General features: G+C 41.6%; 2 protein-coding genes across 2 annotated transcripts; one reads left to right on the top strand and one right to left on the bottom strand.

Annotated features, from left to right (window-relative positions):
* Positions 1 to 7,067: 7,067 nt before the first annotated feature.
* LOC126385256 (uncharacterized) lies at positions 7,068 to 11,888 on the bottom strand. Its single transcript, XM_050036867.1, has 9 exons — positions 11,880 to 11,888; positions 9,022 to 9,604; positions 8,703 to 8,842; positions 8,531 to 8,630; positions 8,246 to 8,378; positions 7,961 to 8,066; positions 7,606 to 7,844; positions 7,340 to 7,498; positions 7,068 to 7,194 (listed from the first exon to the last, which is right to left on the bottom strand). Exons 1-9 carry the CDS (start codon positions 11,886 to 11,888, stop codon positions 7,068 to 7,070), a joined length of 1,596 nt encoding a protein of 531 aa, XP_049892824.1.
* A 1,348-nt stretch (positions 11,889 to 13,236) lies between these two features.
* Positions 13,237 to 21,232, top strand: prdm4 (PR domain containing 4). The gene is made up of 12 exons (XM_050036684.1): positions 13,237 to 13,292; positions 13,616 to 13,679; positions 13,886 to 14,001; positions 14,151 to 14,339; positions 14,465 to 15,235; positions 15,494 to 15,643; positions 16,915 to 17,033; positions 17,120 to 17,205; positions 17,321 to 17,448; positions 17,537 to 18,112; positions 18,533 to 18,701; positions 20,194 to 21,232. The coding sequence occupies exons 3-12, from the start codon at positions 13,887 to 13,889 to the stop codon at positions 20,546 to 20,548; spliced, it is 2,658 nt and encodes an 885-aa protein (XP_049892641.1). The 5' UTR covers positions 13,237 to 13,292; positions 13,616 to 13,679; position 13,886; the 3' UTR covers positions 20,549 to 21,232.
* Positions 21,233 to 21,344: the final 112 nt, after the last annotated feature.

Raw genomic sequence — 21,344 nt, 5'->3', positions numbered from 1 at the left:
TTTTAATGCATCAATATTTTTGGATTTTAACACTTTTATCAACATGCCACGGGTTTAATTACTATTATATTTTATCTATTGACAATGTTTAGCTGCAAAATTGGCACTATTTTTTTGTAGGAAAGCAAAATCAATTGAATCCAAATAATTTTTCAGCATTGATACATTAAATGTGCTTTTGCAGTGAAATTAAATTTCCAAGGCAGCAAAGAGACCTTTAAGTATTTTAGCTGAAGTGTATCAGTATTTTCCCTGCAGCATGCAGAGGACAGCCCTGCATCATTGTGTGTCCTGTTCCTCGCACTTGTTCCGTTTCCATATCTGAATGTGGGCTCTCTGTCTCGACATGTCGCAGCAGCCTTTCCCGGTGGTCCCGCACTGATCTTACCTCAACTGATAACCTTTATCTGTCCAAGCCATCGTGCATGCTTGCAGGTATTTTCTCTCCTGCTTTGCACAAATCTGCAGCCATACACACAGAGGACAACATTAGCAGAGCTCAAATATAGAAATCTAATCTCTTTTCTTGCTACATTTCAACAAACCAATCTTTGTTTCACTGCTTAGCTACTTTACTTTTCGTTTGCCTTCTCATTTTTATGCTCCATATCTTTAATCAGAATCCTTGTTTGTTTGCTCATCCCCACAAGGTGAATAGTGAAGTTATTGTCTGCAAGTGTGTGTGTACTCTGAGGTATGGTGGCTGTGTGTCTCTGCCTGTATGTGTGGAAAGATGTTTTGTTACTTTGAGCTTCAGTGCCTGGCCAGAAGTTTGGGAGGTAAATGGATTTGATGGAAAAGAGTAGCACATGTTGTAACATATTCACAGAATTTGATAATGTAGGGCAGGAATACTCAGCTTGCTTTGCCCCAGGGACTGCAACAACCCTGTCACCAGAAGAAAATGTTGGCATTGTATGTTTTTTGTGAACCATGAATATGTTAAATTTTTTAAAAGAATCATATCCACATTCTGTAAAGTGGTGTAGTATATGAGCTGACTGTCATCTGGAGGTGGAGGGCATAGTGGATGGTTTGTCACCTATGCCAGACGCAGACCACTTTTTAAGGCCAACAAACAAAACCAGTTGTGAAAGAAAAAGGTAGCAGGAGCGCTACTGGTGTCCCTCAGATGGCGCCCATAGACGAAAACATATTTCCAAAAAATGCATAAATAATCAGGTCCAGGCACTCAAAAGCACTAGAAACATTAAACATTAAACATACACCAAGCCAATACATGTTGGACCTGCATCATTGATGCCTTTTTTGGTAATGCCTTTTGACCTCTTTTTCCTGGAACAGGTTCCAAACGTAGCTGTTTTGTCAGCACGCCATAAAAAAATGCTTGTTTTTTTCAGACATAGCTGCTTTATCTGCTGGGACTGTGCCCCCAAAAACAGTTATATTAAGCCAGAACATGTTTTTTTCCTCACCACAACCAAATGTTGTTGTGCCTAAAGTTTCAACGTATCCACAACATAATACCTTGCAAATGTAATGTATCCATGGTTTGTAGAAACGTACAATGCCATTTTAACATGCCAATGTAACATATCTGTGGTGATCGTAAGTGCTATATCGTAGGCAACTGGACTTGCTTGCGTTTCTTGAAGACGTTTCGCCTCTCATCCAAGAAGCTTCTTCAGTTCTAAATGACTGGTACGAAGTTGCAGGCTATAAACCCTGTGTGGGTGGGAACCCTTGCAGAGTCGTTAAGGTCAGAAAAATTGTGACCTTAACGACTCTGAAACTAAGAGCTCACGTGACCCCTACGACTCTGCAAGGGTTCCCACCCACACAGGGTTTATAGCCTGCAACTTCGTACCAGTCATTTAGAACTGAAGAAGCTTCTTGGATGAGAGGTGAAACGTCTTCAAGAAACGCATGCAAGTCCAGTTGCCTGTGATATAGCACTTATGATTACCATGACCTGGATGACTGAGAATCTTCACCGACTATCTGTGGTTTGCAGAAACGTACAACACCAACATAACTTGCAAGTGTAATCAATTACCCCGCACTGCAATGTACAGTACAGGGTGGTGCTCAAGTAATATACCAGTGGTTTACAGAAACGTACAGTGCCAACATAATGTGCAAATATAATGTATCCATGGTTTGTAGAAACACACAATGCCAATTTAAGGTGCCAATGTAACATATCCTCAGTTTGCAGAAACGTACAATGCCAACATAACATGAAAATGTTACGTGCCCTTAGTTTGCAGAAATGTACAATGTCACAGTTCTAAATGTTTCCTCTGTATTCCATCACATTCGTGCATTAGCACCGACCTTTCCTGTAAAATAGAGCGATGCCTGAAAGGAATCTGAGCTGGGACCTGATTAGAATCAGCTTGTGTGCATCAGGGGAGAAAACATCCATTATGGCGGTGGCTTTCATTTAAGTAGCTTCATGTTCTCTATCTTCAGAGTGCCACTGAACCATCAAGTCCAGGGTACCAGCACTTGACTAATTATTGGGTCTAATTCACAAACTGCTCACCTTTTGTTATGGGTAAGTCACGCCGCTGTGGCTGTCAATGTCATTCTTCCATACCAGCACGGTTCAGCTGAGCTGCACTCTGCTGGTCTCTCCAATCCCCTTTTACTTGTATACAATATCATGTTTACTTTTTTATCCACGATTTGTGGTTTTGGTATTACTGAGAATAAGAAATTGTGAGCTGTTTCCGTGCAGGTCAGCGGAGGTGGGAAGTGTAAACACAAAGTATGGTGGAGAGGAGGAGGTGTTGGTGGAGGTTCCTCTTGCAGGGCTAAGGGCTTCCTGATAAATGCATTCCTAAAGATATTAGGGGAGAAAAACTTCCTGAGAACCCAGAGATATATGTATGGTACTGTAAGTAGGTGGTCTTTGAAGAGCACTCAGGCAACTCCTCTGAACACACACTTGTGGTTTGAGGTGTCAGTTACTGTGCTTTGGGGACCAGTGAAGCTTTATGGCTGTAATGGTGACTTCACTGGCCAGAACTAAAACACAACACAAGACTATCGGTTTCAGACAGAATGAGCCTTGTTCAGTGAAAATATTTTGACTTGTCACAGCAAGAAAATCATAACATAATGAAATGGCTGCATTATATTAAAGTGTAGGAACTGAGTTACTAATTAATGTTAGCACCCACACTTGTACCTCTCCTGCTATGACCATGCGTCCCTTTAACTTGCATTATACAACATTTCTGATGGCTGCACGACCTCTATACTTTTTGAGTCTTTCTTTATAGCTCTGGATTTATTATTCAGTCAGTTTCAAATGGTTCTTATTAAGTTCACAATAATAGTCTTATATAGAAATATCAAAGTGATGGATGGAACTATTCTTAATTCATCTTTAAGACTATGTAAACTAGGCTGTGATAGTAATATATATATCATATAACACACATTCAGGGGCATACATCCCCTTCAATATCCAAATATGCTCAGGACATCCACAGCTTTGCTATGACAGGCACCCATGCACTGCCATCATCAGCGAATGCAATCATAATCGTAAATATACGTAACAAATTGTCATTATTATCATTATTACCACAGGTATTAGTTTCACAGTGTACTGCAGTCCTGTGTGTGGTTTGTCCAAGTGGTGTTGCCGTATCCCAGAGGCTGTGGCTAGACTGCTGTGGTCAAACACTGTACTCTCTGTATTTCATTACCTTCAAATGTATTAAAAAGTGGAAAAACTGGAATGTAACATGGGTGTTGTGTAAGCCACATCACTGTGGGTTGTGATTGTTTTGTAAAATGTTAGTATGTCATAAAAAAGTCATCTAAAAAGTCATATAGTATGACATAAAACATAGTATGTGCATTAATACTTTGAAAATACCCACCACCCCCTGCCAATGTTAAACAGGCCTATGTGCATTCAACTTGTTAACTGTCCCACAAAATAGTCATAATTCAATAGACATTGGTTTTCTTTGTTTGTTATTTTTTTTTTTTTTTTTTTTTCATATTTTACATTTTTAATTTTCTAAAATGTTATTTACCTCATTCGGTTTATTATATATGGTAAAGAATTTAATCACCTATTTTTTTTTATTCTCAGTCATTTATTTTTATTTTTATTTTATTTATTTATTTATTTGTATTTTTAAAATACAAACAATTATTTTATAGTAATAAAACCTACCAGTTTTACCACTATATATAGCTATTTATTTATTTTTCTCCTTTTTTTTTTTTGGACCAAATACCACACTATCAGTATTGCCACGATAGTGTAGGGTTGACTATTGGTGCTTTAACAAAATATTTATACAATATACTTGAATCTAATATAATCTAATTTATATACACAATGAGTTTTTATTTAAGTAATCATCATCAATGTGGATATAATGAGTAAAGGCAAATAATAGGCTACAGCTAGAACAGTCTGGTAATTTCACATGACTTTACTGTGTTGCAGCCTGTAAAACCAGGAAAAGACGCTATCCAAAATCTAAGATGGTATCCATTTCATATCACCATATAGATATATTATCTATTGTAATTTTGCGTCCTATCTACACCTGAAAACAACTGCCGATGGGTGTTTATCCTATAGCTCCCTGTAAACATGCGGTGTTTATGCTGGATGTACAGACTGATAAATTAAACCAGACAGTGGAAATAGTGTCCATCACGCATCTTTTACTTCCTTTACAATTTGATAAATGTACAGCAGATCACAAAGAGAGAGTGAGATCTAGTAGACTGTTTCCCCACTGTCGCTGAGGCCAGTTTTGGATTCTCCATCACTGTCTCTCGTCTGCGGCAGCGGCGCACGGTTACGCGCGTCTCCAAGCGACACCTCCAACCCGGACACGTTTAAGTCCAGCATGCTCTGCAGGTGTTTGATATAGTCTATAGCCGCCCGCAGGGTCTCCACCTTGCTGAGCCGTTTGTCCTCAAACTCGTGCGGCAGATGCTCCCTGAGCCGCGCGTAACCCTCGTTTACGCAGCGCACTCGATGCCGCTCCCTTTCGTTCCTTTTCCGGATGAACGCAGGCTCAAAGGAATAATCACACACACCGAGGGGGACGTGGAAGGGGAAGGAGGATAACTGTCTGTAGGGTAACCTCTGGCCGTGCACGGGGTCGAGGTATGCAGCGTCCAAGTGGAAGGGCAGCCCGAGTCTGAGCGCATCCTTGTAGTGCGCGCCGCTGTTCTCCACGGAGAAGCCGTGGAGAGCCAGTGGAGGGACATATGGAATATGGTCCGTGAAGTCTTTATTATGATAAGACATCTCTCTAAGAATAAAAAAATGCAATCTTAAATTAAAAACATGGAGAATATGCAATTAATTACGCACAACATGACCTGTAATCGATCTAACTCACCCTGTCAGAGTCTCCTCACAGACATCTTGTGTTCTCAGCAAGAGTTTCCTCAGAAGTCTCGCCACTTTGTGATTTAATATCTAAACTGTGATATTCTATAAGTGGACAGGTCTCGATCAGGATTTTGTCAGTCTGTGTGAAAACATGTTTGTTGAGGGTTTTGAGTCTGGAGGCATGGTGGTGGGTGTGATCCAGGGCGGAGATGCAGCTCTTTTTATCAAGATGAAACTGTTTACATAACGTTTTCATACTTCCGCTGACACTGTGAAGCAACCCTAACCCTCTCATCACGAGGCTCACTTTAAGGACTAATAATAATTGGTTGTATTGATTTTAAACCTTTATAAAATGTATATATCAACAATGAAAAGTTTTCTCCTGGAGGAGTCATTTGACTAATGCAGAGAATTAGAATAACATCATATATTTCATGACCACACACCCCTCCTCACTGTTAATCAGCAACTATTTTTCACTAAAACTATCTGGATTTTCTGTACATGGCAGCTCCTCTGGACACTGGGTGAATTCCTGCATTCAATATAACATGTTTTTTATTTAAATTACCTTAAATGCCAAAATATCTTTTTTCCTGTATTTAAATTACCTTAAATGCCAAAATATCTTTTTTCCTGTCTACAGAAATGACTAGGTTTTTCTCCTCGATATCCTTAAATGTTAAACCAATTCTCTTTGTTTGCATTTTTGTGTTTCCCCCCGTCTGTGCCTATATTTTTTTTTACTGTTGTGTGTTTTCTACATATGTTGGATTTTATTTTGTTAATCACGCATAAAGGTTTTACTGCAGCAATTCTGGCTTACTGCTGTTTTCTGCTGCAGGCTACACTCTAAAAAGTCAGATGACTAATTCATTTTTACATAATATGTTGCAAAAAATGCACACATTCAACACTCAGCCACAATATACAGAGTGGTTTATGGTAAAACGACTCTAAATGATTAAAAAGAACCCAGTGGATTTCCTATGGTTTATTGTATGCAGGTGGTTTTGCAGGTAGTATTTTGATAGCGTTCATGTACATAGAGAAAGTTTTTTTTATAATTTGAAATGTAGAGTTGGTATTTAATGAACAAAATGTGGTTTTAAGCAGAAAATTGACCAATTGGCTAATAAGAGGCAGGTAGAAAGGTAAAAAGTATCTTACGGAAAGTTTAGGTTAACACTTGTTAGCAATTGTAAAACTATTGATTTTATATAGCAAATATCACAAATTTGCCTCAAGAGGCTTCACAGTCTGAACAGCATATGACACCCTCTGTCCTTAGACCCTATGTATGGATGAGGAGAATCTCCACAGAGGTGGGATCCCTTTCCCAGGACGGACAGGCAGGCAATAAATGTCAATGTGAACAGAACAGACACAGAACAGACATGTTGTAAGTGATTATGAATGTGTATTTTGGACAGTGATTACAACAATATAAAAATATATAACTATACATATTTACATTTATATATACATATATATATATGAACAGTATAATAAATAGATAAATAGATAAATGAATGAATGAATAAATAAATAAATAAATAAATAGATAAATAAATGAATAAATAGATAGCTGAATAATAAATAAATAGATAAATGAATGAATGAATAAATAGATAAATAAATAAATAGATAAATAAATGAATAAATAGATAGCTGAATAATAAATAAATAAATAAATAAATAATATTTCAGATGTCCTCTATTTCTTGGCCTTCTTTAAGATCTTGTCCAGTGATGATCTTTCGTTTACTGGAACGATCTTTGTCCACAGTTTGATGAAGTCCTTGTGGTCGGCCAATTTTAAGAGGACTATCTGTCCATGGTGCCTGTGGAGGAAGACATTTCTCATTTAGCTCAGTATTCAGAAAAATTAAATTATGACTGTGGAAATACTGGACAAAGAAACAGGAGCTACAAGATCACAAGATTGTGCAAAATGTTACACTAAATCTAAACAACTTGATAACTCACCTCACTTCTGGTGCACCATCGACACACATCTTGGAGACAGCAAGAAGGAAGCGCTCTGTGAGTGTCCTTCCTGCTGTCAAGATGCGAGCTGCTCCCAGGCTGTCAGCCAGCTGGTGCAGATGTTGAGCCATGCTGCCTCTGACTGCAGCACATCGGTGGCTGAGGAGGGACAAAGACAGGGGAATATGAGACACTATGTTTCATTATCCTATTTAACTTTGTTTTAAGGTTTTTGCTGATAAAATAAACCTCTTCTCTCCTCTTACCTCAGGCCTGCGTTCAAAAGAGCGCTCACAATGCGACCATGGCTGCAGTTGTCTACCAGGGCGTCGAGAGCAAGATTAGCCTGCTGGTGAATGAAGGCACTCGTTGTCTGTGCCAGTTTCAGCAGCAAGGCTCGGCCTGTTCCCTCTGCCTCTGGGTCCATGGCCTTTTGGAGGTGAATGTACAGCTCTGCCAAGGTGTCCATTGCTTCACAAGCAACGGCTGAGCGTAAGTTGTTCACCTGTATAGTGAGAATAAACATCATCAGTCAGAGCTGTAGTGTGCACACTCATAGACACATGTTTCGCAAATGAAAATGCATGAATATAGATAGAAAGAGGAAAGTGTGTACAATACCTCCTCGATGAGAACCAGACACACTTCATGCAGTTTTGTCCTCAGTGTGTCTGGGTGGTGCTGTGCAAGAGCCTGAATGATTTTCAAGCCGTTGATTTTCTTCTCCCTGTATGTTAAAATGTAAAGTATAATTAACCTCATAAACGTTAGTTACCAACATGTACTGGCTCCATATTGATGTGACACTGACAGGCTTCATGTCAAACTAGTTGCAACATGACTGACTTAAGATTAAACATTTGTTGAGCTGATGCAACAGACTGCTCTGTGTTGTCGGTGTCTTACCAGTCATCTAGGGAGAGCAGCTTGAAACAGGCAGACAGGCTCTGCACAGGGTCGGTCAACGGCTGTAGCTCCGTCTTCTTGACCTTTTTATCCTTTGCAGCGTTAGGGCTGCAGTCGGTGGTTGTGTCCTTGCCTGGTAAAAAGCAAAACAGTCTTTACTCACATGTCCTGTCATTCATAGCACTGTACTCACAGTAGCTATTAAAATTATTTACAGAAAACTATAAGAAACCCATGAGTACAGTTCACAGCTTTGACTACAGTTATCAGGATATCAGAACTTACCTGCCATGCTGACGGCTTTTGCGGGACGCAGGGCCACCCCGGGACGAGTCCCTCGTTTCTGGGCCTGGGGAACTCTTGGAGGGGTGGGAGCCAAAGGCGCCTCCACAGGAGTTGCTGTCGGAGCAGGTGCAGGGCGTGTCATGGGAGGTGGTGCAGGGACCCTTTTGGGTGCCGCTGCAGGGGTCATCTTTGGAGCTGCTGGAGGTCGAGGTGAAGGGATAGAGGCGAGCTGGAGGCATTTCAATCTCTCCACAAAAGCCTCGACTTTCCCTTTAGCCAATTGTAGCCTACATCCATCGGCTACCTCTTTCTCTGTTAGGGCAAAAAAAGGATCACATAAATTTCGACTGTTCTCATACCCAATGAGTAACTTAGATGTAAGTGTTGTACTTGTAATAAAGTGTTTTAGGAACATAAACAACCAGAAGAAACAGCAGGTGTTCCCACAAAAGCTAATCTGTCCCTAAAAGAGTTTGTCTTGAGGAACTGACCTGCTCCACTGTGTTTGGCTGAAAGCACAGGCAGACGAGACGTTCTTCTGCTGAACAGTGGGACTGCTCGACGAGGAGGAGGAGTTGTTGGTTCCTCAATCAGAGCAATGGCCCTCAGCTCACTGGGTGTTTGACAATCAACGGAGCTGAGGGAGGAGATTGAGCTCTGGTCTCGGTTTGCCATTTGAGCCTGCTTGCATGTGAGGGCAGCCATCTGGCTGCCAAGAAGCACCTTCTCCCAGAAGGAGTCGTCCTCCTCATCAAGACTTCCAGGGCTCTGGTGTCTGTCGACGACCTCAGTGTTGAAACGAGGAACATCTGAAAGAGGGGCGATCCTCCTTCTTCGTTGGGGGGATCTGATGCTTCTTTTTGGGAAAGGTGGTGGTCGAGGTGAAGGCAGGGTGACGTCCTGAACGGGGAGTCCCAGTCTCCCCAGAACAGCGTCATTTCGGACTTTCGTCGCAGTGCACAGGTTTTCTGCCTGGCGAACTAACGTAGCCCTCCCTGCCCTCTGGGAGTCCAGGATGCTGGACTCACTGGTCGAGCCATCAGGATTTTGATGTCCACTGTGGCTCCCAGTTTGCTGTGGAAATAAAGCACAACACCACTGAGTAACTTGGTAATCATTACAGTTGAGATGATCCACTTTGACTCAGTTATGAACAGAAGGAAGATCAGAGATGACAGTCTTTCCTCAATTGTTTCAGCACATTTTCTGAAACTGTAGCTCAACTTCTCAAAACTCTAAACACAAAACTATTCTTTTGAAAACTCAATAAATGTCTTGCAAAATGAAACACTGCACTTAAAACCACATTCCCGCTTCTCAAGACCAATTCTTTCCACCAAAACAAAGCAAAACTTGCAGAATAGTTGATACTGCAACACTGTCAGAGCTCTGAGAATACACAGATGTTACCTATTTTGACAAAACTCACAATAACTGAACTGATACTATAGGTGACATGAGAAACAGCACGGTAAAAATATGATTTAGAATTTCAATTGTAGTTCAAACAATTAGAGTTTAGCAGTGTCTTTTTGATGAAACATCAGCTTCAAGTTTTCAGAGCTGGGAGAATATTTGTGTTTTTGTGTGCAAAAGAGCTGATTACTTACACCACCATCCTCGTTGTTCTTGTGGATCCACTTCTGAAATGGGAGGCAGATCTTCGACAAGTTACAATTCTCCATTAGTTTTTCAAAAACCAACTCAATTGTTCGAAAAGACGAAACAACTGTGTGTGTAGTCTTCTCTCAGTGAGATCAGTGTGAGACTGACAAGTGCAGGGGGTACTTGTAGAGATCCAGGCAATCAAAGAGATTCCGTGTTCCATTCTAAACTGTCCTGTTCCATTCTGTTCTCTGTGTGCATGTGTGTGTAATTTACACATAGCAACATAAATATTAGATTTGCATTGTACATATTATATTTCATCTCAAAACATGGCTATAACCAGATCTAAATAGCTTGAATCAGACATTTATTGCCAACAATTATTTTAATGGGAGAAAGAGATAAAGGGTGTTCTGATACCTCTCTCTCTCTCTCTCTCTCTCTCTCTCTCTCTCTCTCTCTCTCTCTCTCTCTCTCTCTCTCTCTGTATTGGGGCCTCAAAGGGTAACTTTGGTATTTCTCAAGCTGGACATTATTTTCCTGTGTTTTTGTGTCTAAGTAACTAATGGAGACAAAACTAAGCACTCGAGGCATTTGTGCACAGTCAATGTACATCCAAGTAAAGCTTGTTTTGGTCACTGACAGGCTCAGATTGTTACTATAGGTGTCTGACAACATGATAGAAAGGCTCCCTACAGAGATAGAGCTTTGCATTAATGAGTAACATCCTTTTTGTTTAATCGGAAACAGCCCCGAACTCACCAAACACACCACTTGTAGTCCATTACTATGCAATGACACATCACTTATTGTACAACAGCAGCTCCAAAAAAAGTTGGGATGCTGTGTAAAACATAAATAAAAACAGAATGCAAGGATTTTCAAAAACTGATGTTCACTGCTCAAAAAACACCTGTTAAAGCATTTCACAGGTTAACTGGTTAACTGGTGGTGCAAGGTTCACTACTTTGTGAAAAACTGTGTGGGCAAATAGTCCAACAAAATGTTTCTCAATGCACAATTACAGAATGCCCCTGTCCCAACTTTTATGGAACGTGTCCCAGGGATCAAATTCAGTGTGTTTATTTACAATAAACAATAAATTTTATCACTTTGAACATTAAATATCTCCTTTTTGGACTGTATTCAATTGAACATGGGTCAAAAATGATTTGCAGTTCTGTTTTTATTTACATTTTACACAGCCTCCCCACTTTTCTGGACTCGAGGTTGCCGCTGTAAGTTTAACTTTGAGGCAGCCTTTGGGCCTTGTACTATTTCCCAATTCTATCTCATGACAAATTTTCCTCGTTGCACTTTTAAAAACGTCACTATCTACACATTGAAATGGAAACTTTATAAAACTAACAAACAAACAAAAAAACGATTATTTTGTTCAGATCCAGATTTGTCCTATCATGCTGCTGCATAAACAATAAGTAAACATTTTTATTATCATTTCATCAGGATAACATTAAGACACGGGGGGGCCTGTGTAAGAATGACCTACCAACACAATGTGTGCAATTGCAATGTGTGTTAAGTGGCAATAAAATATATTTCAGAGGACATGTCTGTACTATTAACAACATTTATGAGATGGTCGCACATTCTGCTGTAAATTTCATACCTGACAGAATGAGCTATACTGTACCTTTCACTACAATAACAGAGGTAGCAGTAGTACTTGGTGGTGTTAACAAACACATAAGGGAATTCATTTCGTGGCTTTTCAACATACCTCTGGCATGGTCATAAAAGGTATTAAGGTGAAAGCCATGCCCTGTTGCCTTTATAAACTAATTATTATTTTGCTGAAAAGGTGACCACTGTTTACTGAAGGTCAAAGTTTTGCTGAAAAGGTGACCACTGTTTACTGAAGGTCAAAGTTTGGGACCATTTTCCCAACATATATAATGGATAAAAAGAATAACACACATACAGTATTTTACAGTCTTTTTATTACAGTGGCGCACACATAAAACCAATGTTTCCATGGAGCATTTCCCTGCGTCATCTACGACCCTCAATGTAACAGTTCACTACAACAAATACTCACAATGCAGGTATTTTCAGTTGTGTTAAAACAGGAACTGACATTTTAAAGTTTAGTCTGTCTTGTTATTTGATTAAATACTTTTCACATCAAGAGACCCTTCCTTTCTGGCACCCTTTAAAGGGTCACAGCCATTGTTACACTGTTTGACTAAAACATGGCAGCTTGCTGTTAGGAGTATATGCCGATATGCAGGTTGTTTTTATTTTGCTACCTGAGGCGTCAGTGCAGACATTTTTTCACAACAGTACTTGAGAAGGAAGAAAACAGACTGAAATTCAAAATGTCCATGTATCCCTGTCTTTGAGCCAATGATGTACCAAATATCAGAGGCATATGCAAGTACACAAGTAGCACACACAGCTACTAAACCAGCCATCTCGCTTTGATTTGGAAACTTCAGGTGTATAGTGAAGCTTAGCTGCTGAATGCACCCTGACTAAAAGCCATCATGTTTCCATTCATCATCATCATCACTCCGCTTGATTTGACTGTATTGAGTGTAAATATTTTCACACACATACATCAGAAATCGAATAAGAACTTCTCCCAATATATGAAAATGAGCAGTTTAGGTTTGCGTCTTGAGACTCGTAGATCTATTTATCTTTTAAACTAAACTGTTAACAGGAATGTAAGACACCGCAATGTTAGTTATTTAAATAGGTCTAGGTAGACAAAAATGGTAAGTATCAGTGCTTGTACTTCATGCCACCCCTGCATAAGTCAGTGCCCTACTTGGGCCACCCCAACAAAAGAAAAGTCTGGACACGCCACTGCTTTATGTATTTCTCCTACCTAAAATGTTTTGGGATGGTAAGGGGATACTTGGCTTAAAAAAAAAGAATTCACAGAGTATTCATTGATGATGAAAGAAGTTTGACAACCACTAACTTATATCCCAAAAAGTGATTTTTTTTATTTGGCTCCTCTTTGCCTTCCTGGCCCCTGATGATCCGCTGTTTTTCTGGGAGCAGAGACGGACAGAAAAACTGACCTGTGATCAGCCAAATACTCCTCCCACGCTTACAGCGCGACTGCGCATGCGCACCAGGAGCACTATGCTGTCATGGCCCCGTTCAGGGAGGTATTGTGCTGGTATGTTGTTGATTTTAATGCGTCTTTCTTTACCTATAGTCGTTATTTTTGTAAGGAAGCAACACACTCGGTCGTCACATATATATCTGTACTTTTAGCAAACTGAAAAACACGATATTTATCTGTTTTGACGATGTATGTAGGTGTAAGTTAGCAAGGCTAATGTTAGCGGTGTGACAACACTGGCTGGTGTTTCGCTAACTAGTTGCAAACAAGTCGTTATAAATGACATGTTTGCTGTTGTTTAGCTGTCTAATACATAGCTGTGTGAGAAGTGTCAGTGGCAAGTTAATTGTCTTCATAGCAGGTGTGTTATTTCACAGGGAGAGAAGTATAAAGGCTCCATTCAGCAGGACACGGTTACTGATGGACAGTTGTTGAATTCAGGTAAGCTAACGGTGCTACACTGCATACGTGTGTCTATGAAAGGCTCTGCACCACTCACAAGATCACAGAGCTGAAATTCATGTCTTGAAATTATTAACTGTGTCTAAACAGCAGCCAGAAACCCAAACACACACTTAATTGTTTGTATATTAGTTAGCTGGCTGGCCCATTGCTCATTCTTGGTTTAACTGATGTTGTTTCTGCAGGATGAACGACATGAACCTGAGTCCTGTGGGCATGGACCAGCTCAGTGTGCCCTCAGTGAGTGCCAGCCACCTGGGTCTGCCCACCTCCCCCACACACAACCCCATTCCCACCCCAGGTACGGAAGACACTGCAAGCCAGGCGTGTTTGCATTTCACTTTTAATGCCTTTGGATTGGAAAAGGTTTTGTCTCATGCTCCAGCTTTTCTCTCTTTGCTGGAGTCAGTCTTGGTTTATCATCTGCTCCATCTCTTGATTATGGTCCAGGCATGCCAGTGGCCATCCCCAGCCTGGGCCCTTCCCTGGGCTCCCTTCCCTCTGCCCTCTCGCTGATGCTCCCCATGGGTCCGCTGAGTGACAGAGGAGTCATGTGCGGCCTGCCAGAGAGGAACTACTCCCTGCCACCGCCTCCATACCCCCACCTGGAGAGCAGCTACTTCCGACACATTTTGCCAGGTGGGGTGCTGTTTGTGTGTGAGATGTATCCCGCTTTATTGGACATGCTCTTACTTGAAGACTAGTGTTCCACCTGTTCCATTTTTAAAATGTTAATCAATTTCCATCTGTCTTTCCTGCTGTAGGTATCCTGTCCTATCTGGCAGACCGTCCACCACCTCAGTACATTCATCCCAGCAGCCTTAACATGGACGGGACCCTGTCTGTTGCCAGCAACAACCCCTCAGGTCTGGATCCCTACAGTGGCCCTGGTGGCCCACTGGAGCAGGGCCTGGTGCCCATGGACTCCAGACAAGTCAGCGGCCAGGGAGACCTCCACCAGACCGGTGCTCATGAGCTGGACTCGACAGGATTGGCCATGGAGTCACGTGTCAGCAGCCCCATGTCCCCTGACCGGATGGGAGAGGAGCTGGCCACTATGGATGGAGTCGGGGTGGTGGCGGTGTCTGACACCCAGCAGCAGCTCGGAGGGGGAAGGCAGCCTCAGCCGCATGAGGGATTGACCGGGGTGGACTCATCTGGTGGGGTGATGCCCCTCCACGGACCCCCTGTGCTGGAACTGCCGGTGGTGATGGAGCAAGATCACATGGGGGGCAGAGTGGGGAACGCAGGGGGAGGAGGAGCAGGAGGACTTGGGGAGCAGCTTCACACAAACGGGGAGCTGAACTCGGGCGTTGTCAGCGTGGTGCTCACTGGCTCCATGGCCAACCAGGGCCAGCTGGAGCCGGTGTCGCTCCATGGACACTCTGGGATGGGGCTGGAGGCTGTGAATGTGTCCCCCATCACTGCAGAGGTGTCACTGGGGCCAGAAAACAACCTGGTGCTGGTTAACTCCACCTTGCAGCTGGAGGATTCTACCTCCAACAAGGAGAACATGGTCACTGCCTACACCATCTGTGAGTGTGTATTTATAATACTTAAAGATTGATTTGGGAATCGTGTTTTTTAGATCTGACAAAAGTAATGGAAATCATATACAGCTAAAGCTTTGGAAAATACTACTTATTTAAACAGCAAGTATTTGTAACAAACAGTCGTAGAACTGAAGTGAAATGATCTTGGTGTTCATCAAGCAAGCACTTGACACTGTTATCAGGCAGTGTCTATAAGTGTCTCTCACCTGAACCAGCCTTTGTGCTGTTGTTGTCTTCCAGGGTGTACACTGTGTGAGCGCTCATATACCTCAGACTGCCCAGAGCACGGCCCAGTCACCTTCATCCCAGACGCCCCTATTCAAAGCCGGGCTCGCCTCTCTCTGCCACGTCCACTGTGCCTGCGCATCTCAGTGGCTGACGAACCGCTCGGTAAGAGAATATACTACCTTGATAAAGGATTTTTGGTTTAAAGTGTCCCACTCGTGATTTAATTCCTAGATGGAATTTTACGTAGAACCAAAAGACATCTCTTCAGCAATCTGCTAATCTTATTCATTGACATTTATGAAACAGAGCAAGAGACGTTTAAAGGATCACAAAAGATTTTATGCACACAAACATGAGTATTGAGACACTTTCTGGGAGTCATAACAAAGTAAAATCACTGTCAAAATGTCCTTATATAAATAAAAGATTAAAAAGGATGTAGGGCTGGACTACATGGCAAAAAAAGGGGGTTCATTAGTTAGTTAAACTGTAGAATATTGTTTATTTACGATATTTAATAGAATAACATTGAACTGTGCAAACATGCCTTGGTTTAGATTATATTTTGTGATAAAATGATATATTGAATACCATCTAAATGTAAACATTTAACTTTGCAAACATGTTTCATTTGACTTGACAAAATAGTACAAGTTAGCTTGCTTTGTAACATATATAAAAAATGGTGTGTTCAGTGGGAAGGTAGCTTTTCAAGTGATGGAAAAGATTTGTTGTGTTTCTTTTCTTGGTTGTCACCGACCGACGGCATATTTTGCTTTATCGCCTTTGAGATATCCAAACCACTTCCATGTAATTGACGTCGTGTTGCCTTTTTTTTTGTCATCATTTTCCTCATCTATGGAGGATAAGCTGACTTTCAGCACTTAAGCATAATAAGCTCTGTGGCTGTGTGAAACAAACTGGGTGTGGGTTAAGAGGAGGCAGCAAGTTACATCACATTTTCTGCAAGTTTGTGTTCTGCTTGCTCAACAGATATTTCATAAATTGCTCATTACTGTCTCATTTTGTTGCACTTATGTATAATCAGGTGAGCGTAGTTGTCTGACTCCAGTAAAATAAATCCCTAAAGTCTGTTTTATTCTCTGTGCTGTGGGTTCTGCTCTTTAGTAACGCTGTGTGGAGCTTAGCCCTGCCTTTCTGCAGACAGGCAGCGAATCAGAGCAGAGACAGAGAAGACTGACTGGCTGTTGTCATGTTTATTTCTGCTGTGTTATAGACTGTTAGATCCATACAAAGTAAATACATCCAAAGCTTATCATCGTTATCGACATGAATTTTATCCTGATCCCCTGTAGAGAGCTTTCTATCACCTAGCCCTAAGAGAAAGGTAGCACATACCACAAATGTTTTGACAAAAAAACCCATCTGGTACACCATCAGTTCGATCATTGACACAATGTTTCTCCTTTCAGGAGTTTTTGCACGGGACGTCATTCCCCCAAGGACCTGCTTTGGACCAATGGTGGGCCAGCATTGTAGCAATGTAGATCTCTCTGACTGGCCAGAAAAGGACACACCACAAATATGGAAGGTCAGTGTAGTGGTTGGTTGGATCTTGGGTTGTCACAGTCAATGCAAAAACCATTCTAAGTACATGAACCCATCTGTCCACTTCAGATGTACCACAACAATGTGCTGGAATTCTACATCGTGACCACAGATGAGAACGAGTGCAACTGGATGATGTTTGTCCGCAAAGCGAGGTATGAGTTCAAGTTCTCCTCCAAAATGTCAGTGCTTGTGATCAGCATTATTCAACATGCCGTAAGCCAATTGTTAAACTGTTCGTCTGTGCTGTTTGTATATGTGTGTGTTTAGGACCCGTGAGGAGCAGAACTTGGTGGCGTACCCTGCCAATGGTAAACTGTTCTTCTGTACAACCACAGAGATCCACCCAGACCAGGAGCTGCTCTTCTACTACAGCAGAGACTACTGCAGGCTGATGGGTGAGATGACAGATGATTAAACATAGTGTAGTTTTGATTTTAAAGAAGCTGCTCTAAAGCACAGCTGACACCTTTTTCGTCGCCACAGGTATTCCTCAGGTGCCCGAGGGTCAGATCTGCCAATGTGGTAAAGAGTGCTCCTCCTTCTCTGAGCTCAAGTCTCATCTTAGCAGCCATAACAGTAACCACAGCCATAACCAACCTCCGCACAGCCACAGTCCATCGCAGCAGGACCACTCTCAGCAACAGCAACAACCACAGCAGCAGCAGCAACAGCAGCAGCAGCAGCAACAGCAAGAGCAACAACCACAGCAACAGCAACACACTCACCAGGAGGAGAAGCTGACCAATGGGACCTCGAGCTCCTCCTCTTCCCCGTGGCCCTGCCACGCCCATGCTGCAGGACAAACAAACAGTGATAATAACAGCAGCAGGGGCAGCAGTAATAGGAACTCTAATAATGTTACCGTCAGAGCAAAAGGTCAGGGTCATGCACGGGAGAAGAAATTCAAGTGCAGCATGTGCTCCCGGGCGTTTATCACATCCACTAAGCTCAATGTGCACTTCATGGGGCACGTTGGGATGAAACCGCACAAGTGTGAATACTGCAGTAAGGCCTTCAGCGATCCCAGCAACCTCAGGATGCACCTCAAGATTCACACAGGTGGGTACAGGGATAACTGAAGTGTAACAGGTCTGATTTTTGGAAACCAAAAAGCCATGTATGAAAAGTCACAAATAAGATGTGTTGCAACAGAGTGAATGCACAAATTAAAAGCAATTAACATTCTTGAGTTGATTTATACCACTCTCATATCTGTCAAGTTAAACATGAAGCTACAGCTAGAAGGCATATTTTGTCACCATTGGACGCAGCCAGGCTAGCTGTTTCCCCCTGTTTCCGGTCTTTGTGCTAAGCTAAGCTAAGCTAACCAGCTGCTGGCCTTAGCTTCATATCAAATGGACAGACATTAAAATGGTATCTGTCTCCTCAACTAATGCTCACCAAGGAGTGTGTTTCATGAGTGTCAAACTTTTGCTTTAAAACTTTTCCACTTCTGACTCTCTTTTTCTCCACTAACAGGTCAGAAGAACTACAGATGCACTGTTTGTGAGAAATCATTTACCCAGAAATCCCATGTGGCGTCGCATATGCTCATCCACACCGGTGCAGAGAAGCTCAAGTGTGACCTCTGTGACCGGGCCTTCATCAGGAAACACGACCTGAAACAACACATGTTCTCTCACACACAGTACGTGACTTATTGCATTCTTTATAAAGCTGTAGAATGAAATGGTTATTTTATGAGTTGGACTTGGTAAAGCCAATGTGGAAGTGCCTCAAACCTGCATTCTTTCTAATGGCCAGTAGGGAGCGACTCCACCAATGTAAGTCTGATTGTATGCAAGTCTATGAGAAAATGTTTGTTTACCTCAGTAAACATTTTCCGAATGAGTTTATGGCAGGCCCCCAGGAAGTGTGCCAGGGTTTGAAGACAATTTTTGTGTTGGCCAAATCGTGGAATTACAATGTCGGGGTCCATCACGTGATGCCATGGGGCCTATAAAAACTTTTTCCCATAGACTTACAGTTTGAAAGAGACATCTGTAAATCAGTGGATATCAGTTGATCTGTTAAGTCCGATAAGATTTCTAAAGTAGCAGAGCTGCAAAATTTAAATAATTCTATCCCAAAATTATTCAAGTCAAGTTAGCTGACGGCTAAACTCGAAGTAGCTGGCTCGGCCAGAGGAAGTCTCTAGTGCACCTGCTCTATGGGCCCAATGAAGCAGAAGCAGTGCTATTTTTCGGCGTTATTTGCCACTGAGTTACTTTCATAGGAATAAACTGGTCTCGCCTCAAATGCTGTATCCAGTTCTGTTTATACATCCATGGTTTATGGTCTCTATTGCTATTAAGTCTTCTTCAACATTCATTATGTAGCAGATACATTTATACTTTACTTTCCAACAGTGCTGTGGTTAAGATGTGGTTAGGTTTAGGCACAAAAACTACTGGAAATGCAGCGATGTCTTGGTGAAAACAACTGCTTTTTGGGAGCACAATCCTGCCTTAAAACACAGCGATGTCTCTATAAAAAGCAACTGCTTTGCATGGCACTTATCCTGGTGAAAACACGGGGATGTGTCAATAAAGTCACCCTCATTTGGTGGCTAAAAATCCACTGGAGGATGCAGCAATGACTCACTAAAACAAAACCGGTTTTGTTGTTGTGACATGCCATCCACCACCATCCCCTCCACGTCTCAATTACAAAGTCAGCTCATATACTTTACTTTAGAAATGTTGATATGATAGGTATAAAAGTACAAATGTTATGTATCCATGGTTTGCAGAAACGTACAATTCCAACACTTTTTATCTTATGACTTGGCTGCCCATTTAGAGGGAAATAGAAGATAAAGCAGAGTATGTTTTAGGTTGTGGCTACCTTATGATTGAGAAGTCGCCACCACAGCTATCTCCTCAGGTTCTCAGTCAAATCCACCCCTCACTCCTCCAGAATTCCAACCCCTCTTCCATATATGATCACACAATAGTCCACAAACCAATGGGTGACGTCACGGTGGCTACTTTCATTATTTTATACAGTCCATGGTTGGCAGACAAAAGGATTGTGATCTATTTTGCACTGACATTTTTGCAAAATCTCTTGAGATTACCTGATGAATAAAGGTTAGATAATGCGTATACTGTTTCTAAACTCTCTCTTTTTCACCACAGTGAGCGCCGGATACAGTGCCCAAAGTGCAACAAACATTTCCTCAAGACCAACCACCTGAAGAAGCACATGAACTCTCACGAGGGCCGAAGAGACTTTGTCTGCGAGAAATGCCACAAAGCGTTCCTCACCAAATACCACCTCACCCGGCACCTCAAAATATGCAAAGGGCCCAAGACGGAAAGGGCGTCCCGCAAGGAGCAGGATGTGGACGAGGAAGAAGACGAAGAGGAGGAAGAGGAGGAGGACGGTAGGGGAAGAGGAGGAGAGAGACTCGCTGACTCAGGCAGCAATGAAGACTGTGGTTTAGACGTTGGAGGATATAACTCTGAAAAGTCCCTGTCGCCCCCTCATTGACAACACTGTGCCTCTTGAGATGTTTATTTATTTAAATACTGATGTTTACCTCTAGTTTTTGCCAAATATCAGTTACTTTGTTAAATATGAATTTGCAACATCTTGCCTAATTAGTGCATATTAATTGCCACATTTAACATTATCAGAATTTAACAATCAGTATATGTTTAGTCTCACATGAGCATATCAGAGCTGCTAAAATAATCTTTGTCACATAATAAGCCAACCGATAAAGATCTGACGCTTCTCTCTCTTCATGTAACTCAGGCCTGTGTCATGTTGGTTGATGGGATTCATATAAGCTATCTTTAACTCCTTGTTATTCCTTATTCCATTTCTTTTTTTTGACTGACTCAGTAACATGGGATGAATGGCTGATATTCATTTGTAGTTGCACAATAATGTCATTAATTAAACTTTCTGATGCCATATTCTTGCATTTTAGCCCTGATAATGTGTAACTGCTAAAAGGCCTGTGCTTTTATTCTTTATTTATTAAAAGCAGGTTTTGCATTTGTATGTATATCTTTTTAATTTAACATTTCTGCGTGAATGGAAGTGAGCCTCTTGAGGACAGGAATCTGGGCATTAATGTGATATTCCTCATCGTGCAAGTGTTGATTTACTGTTAAAATCTCCATCCTATCTGTTGCATTATGTTTTAATAAATGACATTTACAGCTGTTTTATGTTGACTAATATACATGATAGAGATGAAAGCATACATTTTCTTATGTCTGTATTGGTTTTGAACATTAATTAAACCATAATTTTTAACCATAATGATCAAATGATG

This window comes from Epinephelus moara, chromosome 23, assembly GCF_006386435.1.
Source record: "Epinephelus moara isolate mb chromosome 23, YSFRI_EMoa_1.0, whole genome shotgun sequence".
Classification (NCBI taxonomy): domain Eukaryota; kingdom Metazoa; phylum Chordata; class Actinopteri; order Perciformes; family Serranidae; genus Epinephelus; species Epinephelus moara.
This window is presented reverse-complemented; position numbering and strand designations above follow the sequence as displayed.

Coding starts and splice junctions, on each gene's coding strand:
- LOC126385256 (XM_050036867.1), bottom strand. Junction 8,631..8,702: donor CAAAGATGACCCCTGCAGCG/GCACCCAAAAGG, acceptor ACTCCTGTGGAG/GCGCCTTTGGCTCCCACCCC. Junction 8,379..8,530: donor AAAAGCCGTCAGCATGGCAG/GTAAGTTCTGAT, acceptor GCTTTTTACCAG/GCAAGGACACAACCACCGAC.
- prdm4 (XM_050036684.1), top strand. CDS start 13,887: ATGAACGACATGAACCTGAGTCCTGTGGGCATGGACCAGCTCAGTGTG. Junction 15,236..15,493: donor GGTCACTGCCTACACCATCT/GTGAGTGTGTAT, acceptor GTTGTCTTCCAG/GGTGTACACTGTGTGAGCGC. Junction 17,034..17,119: donor ACACACCACAAATATGGAAG/GTCAGTGTAGTG, acceptor TGTCCACTTCAG/ATGTACCACAACAATGTGCT.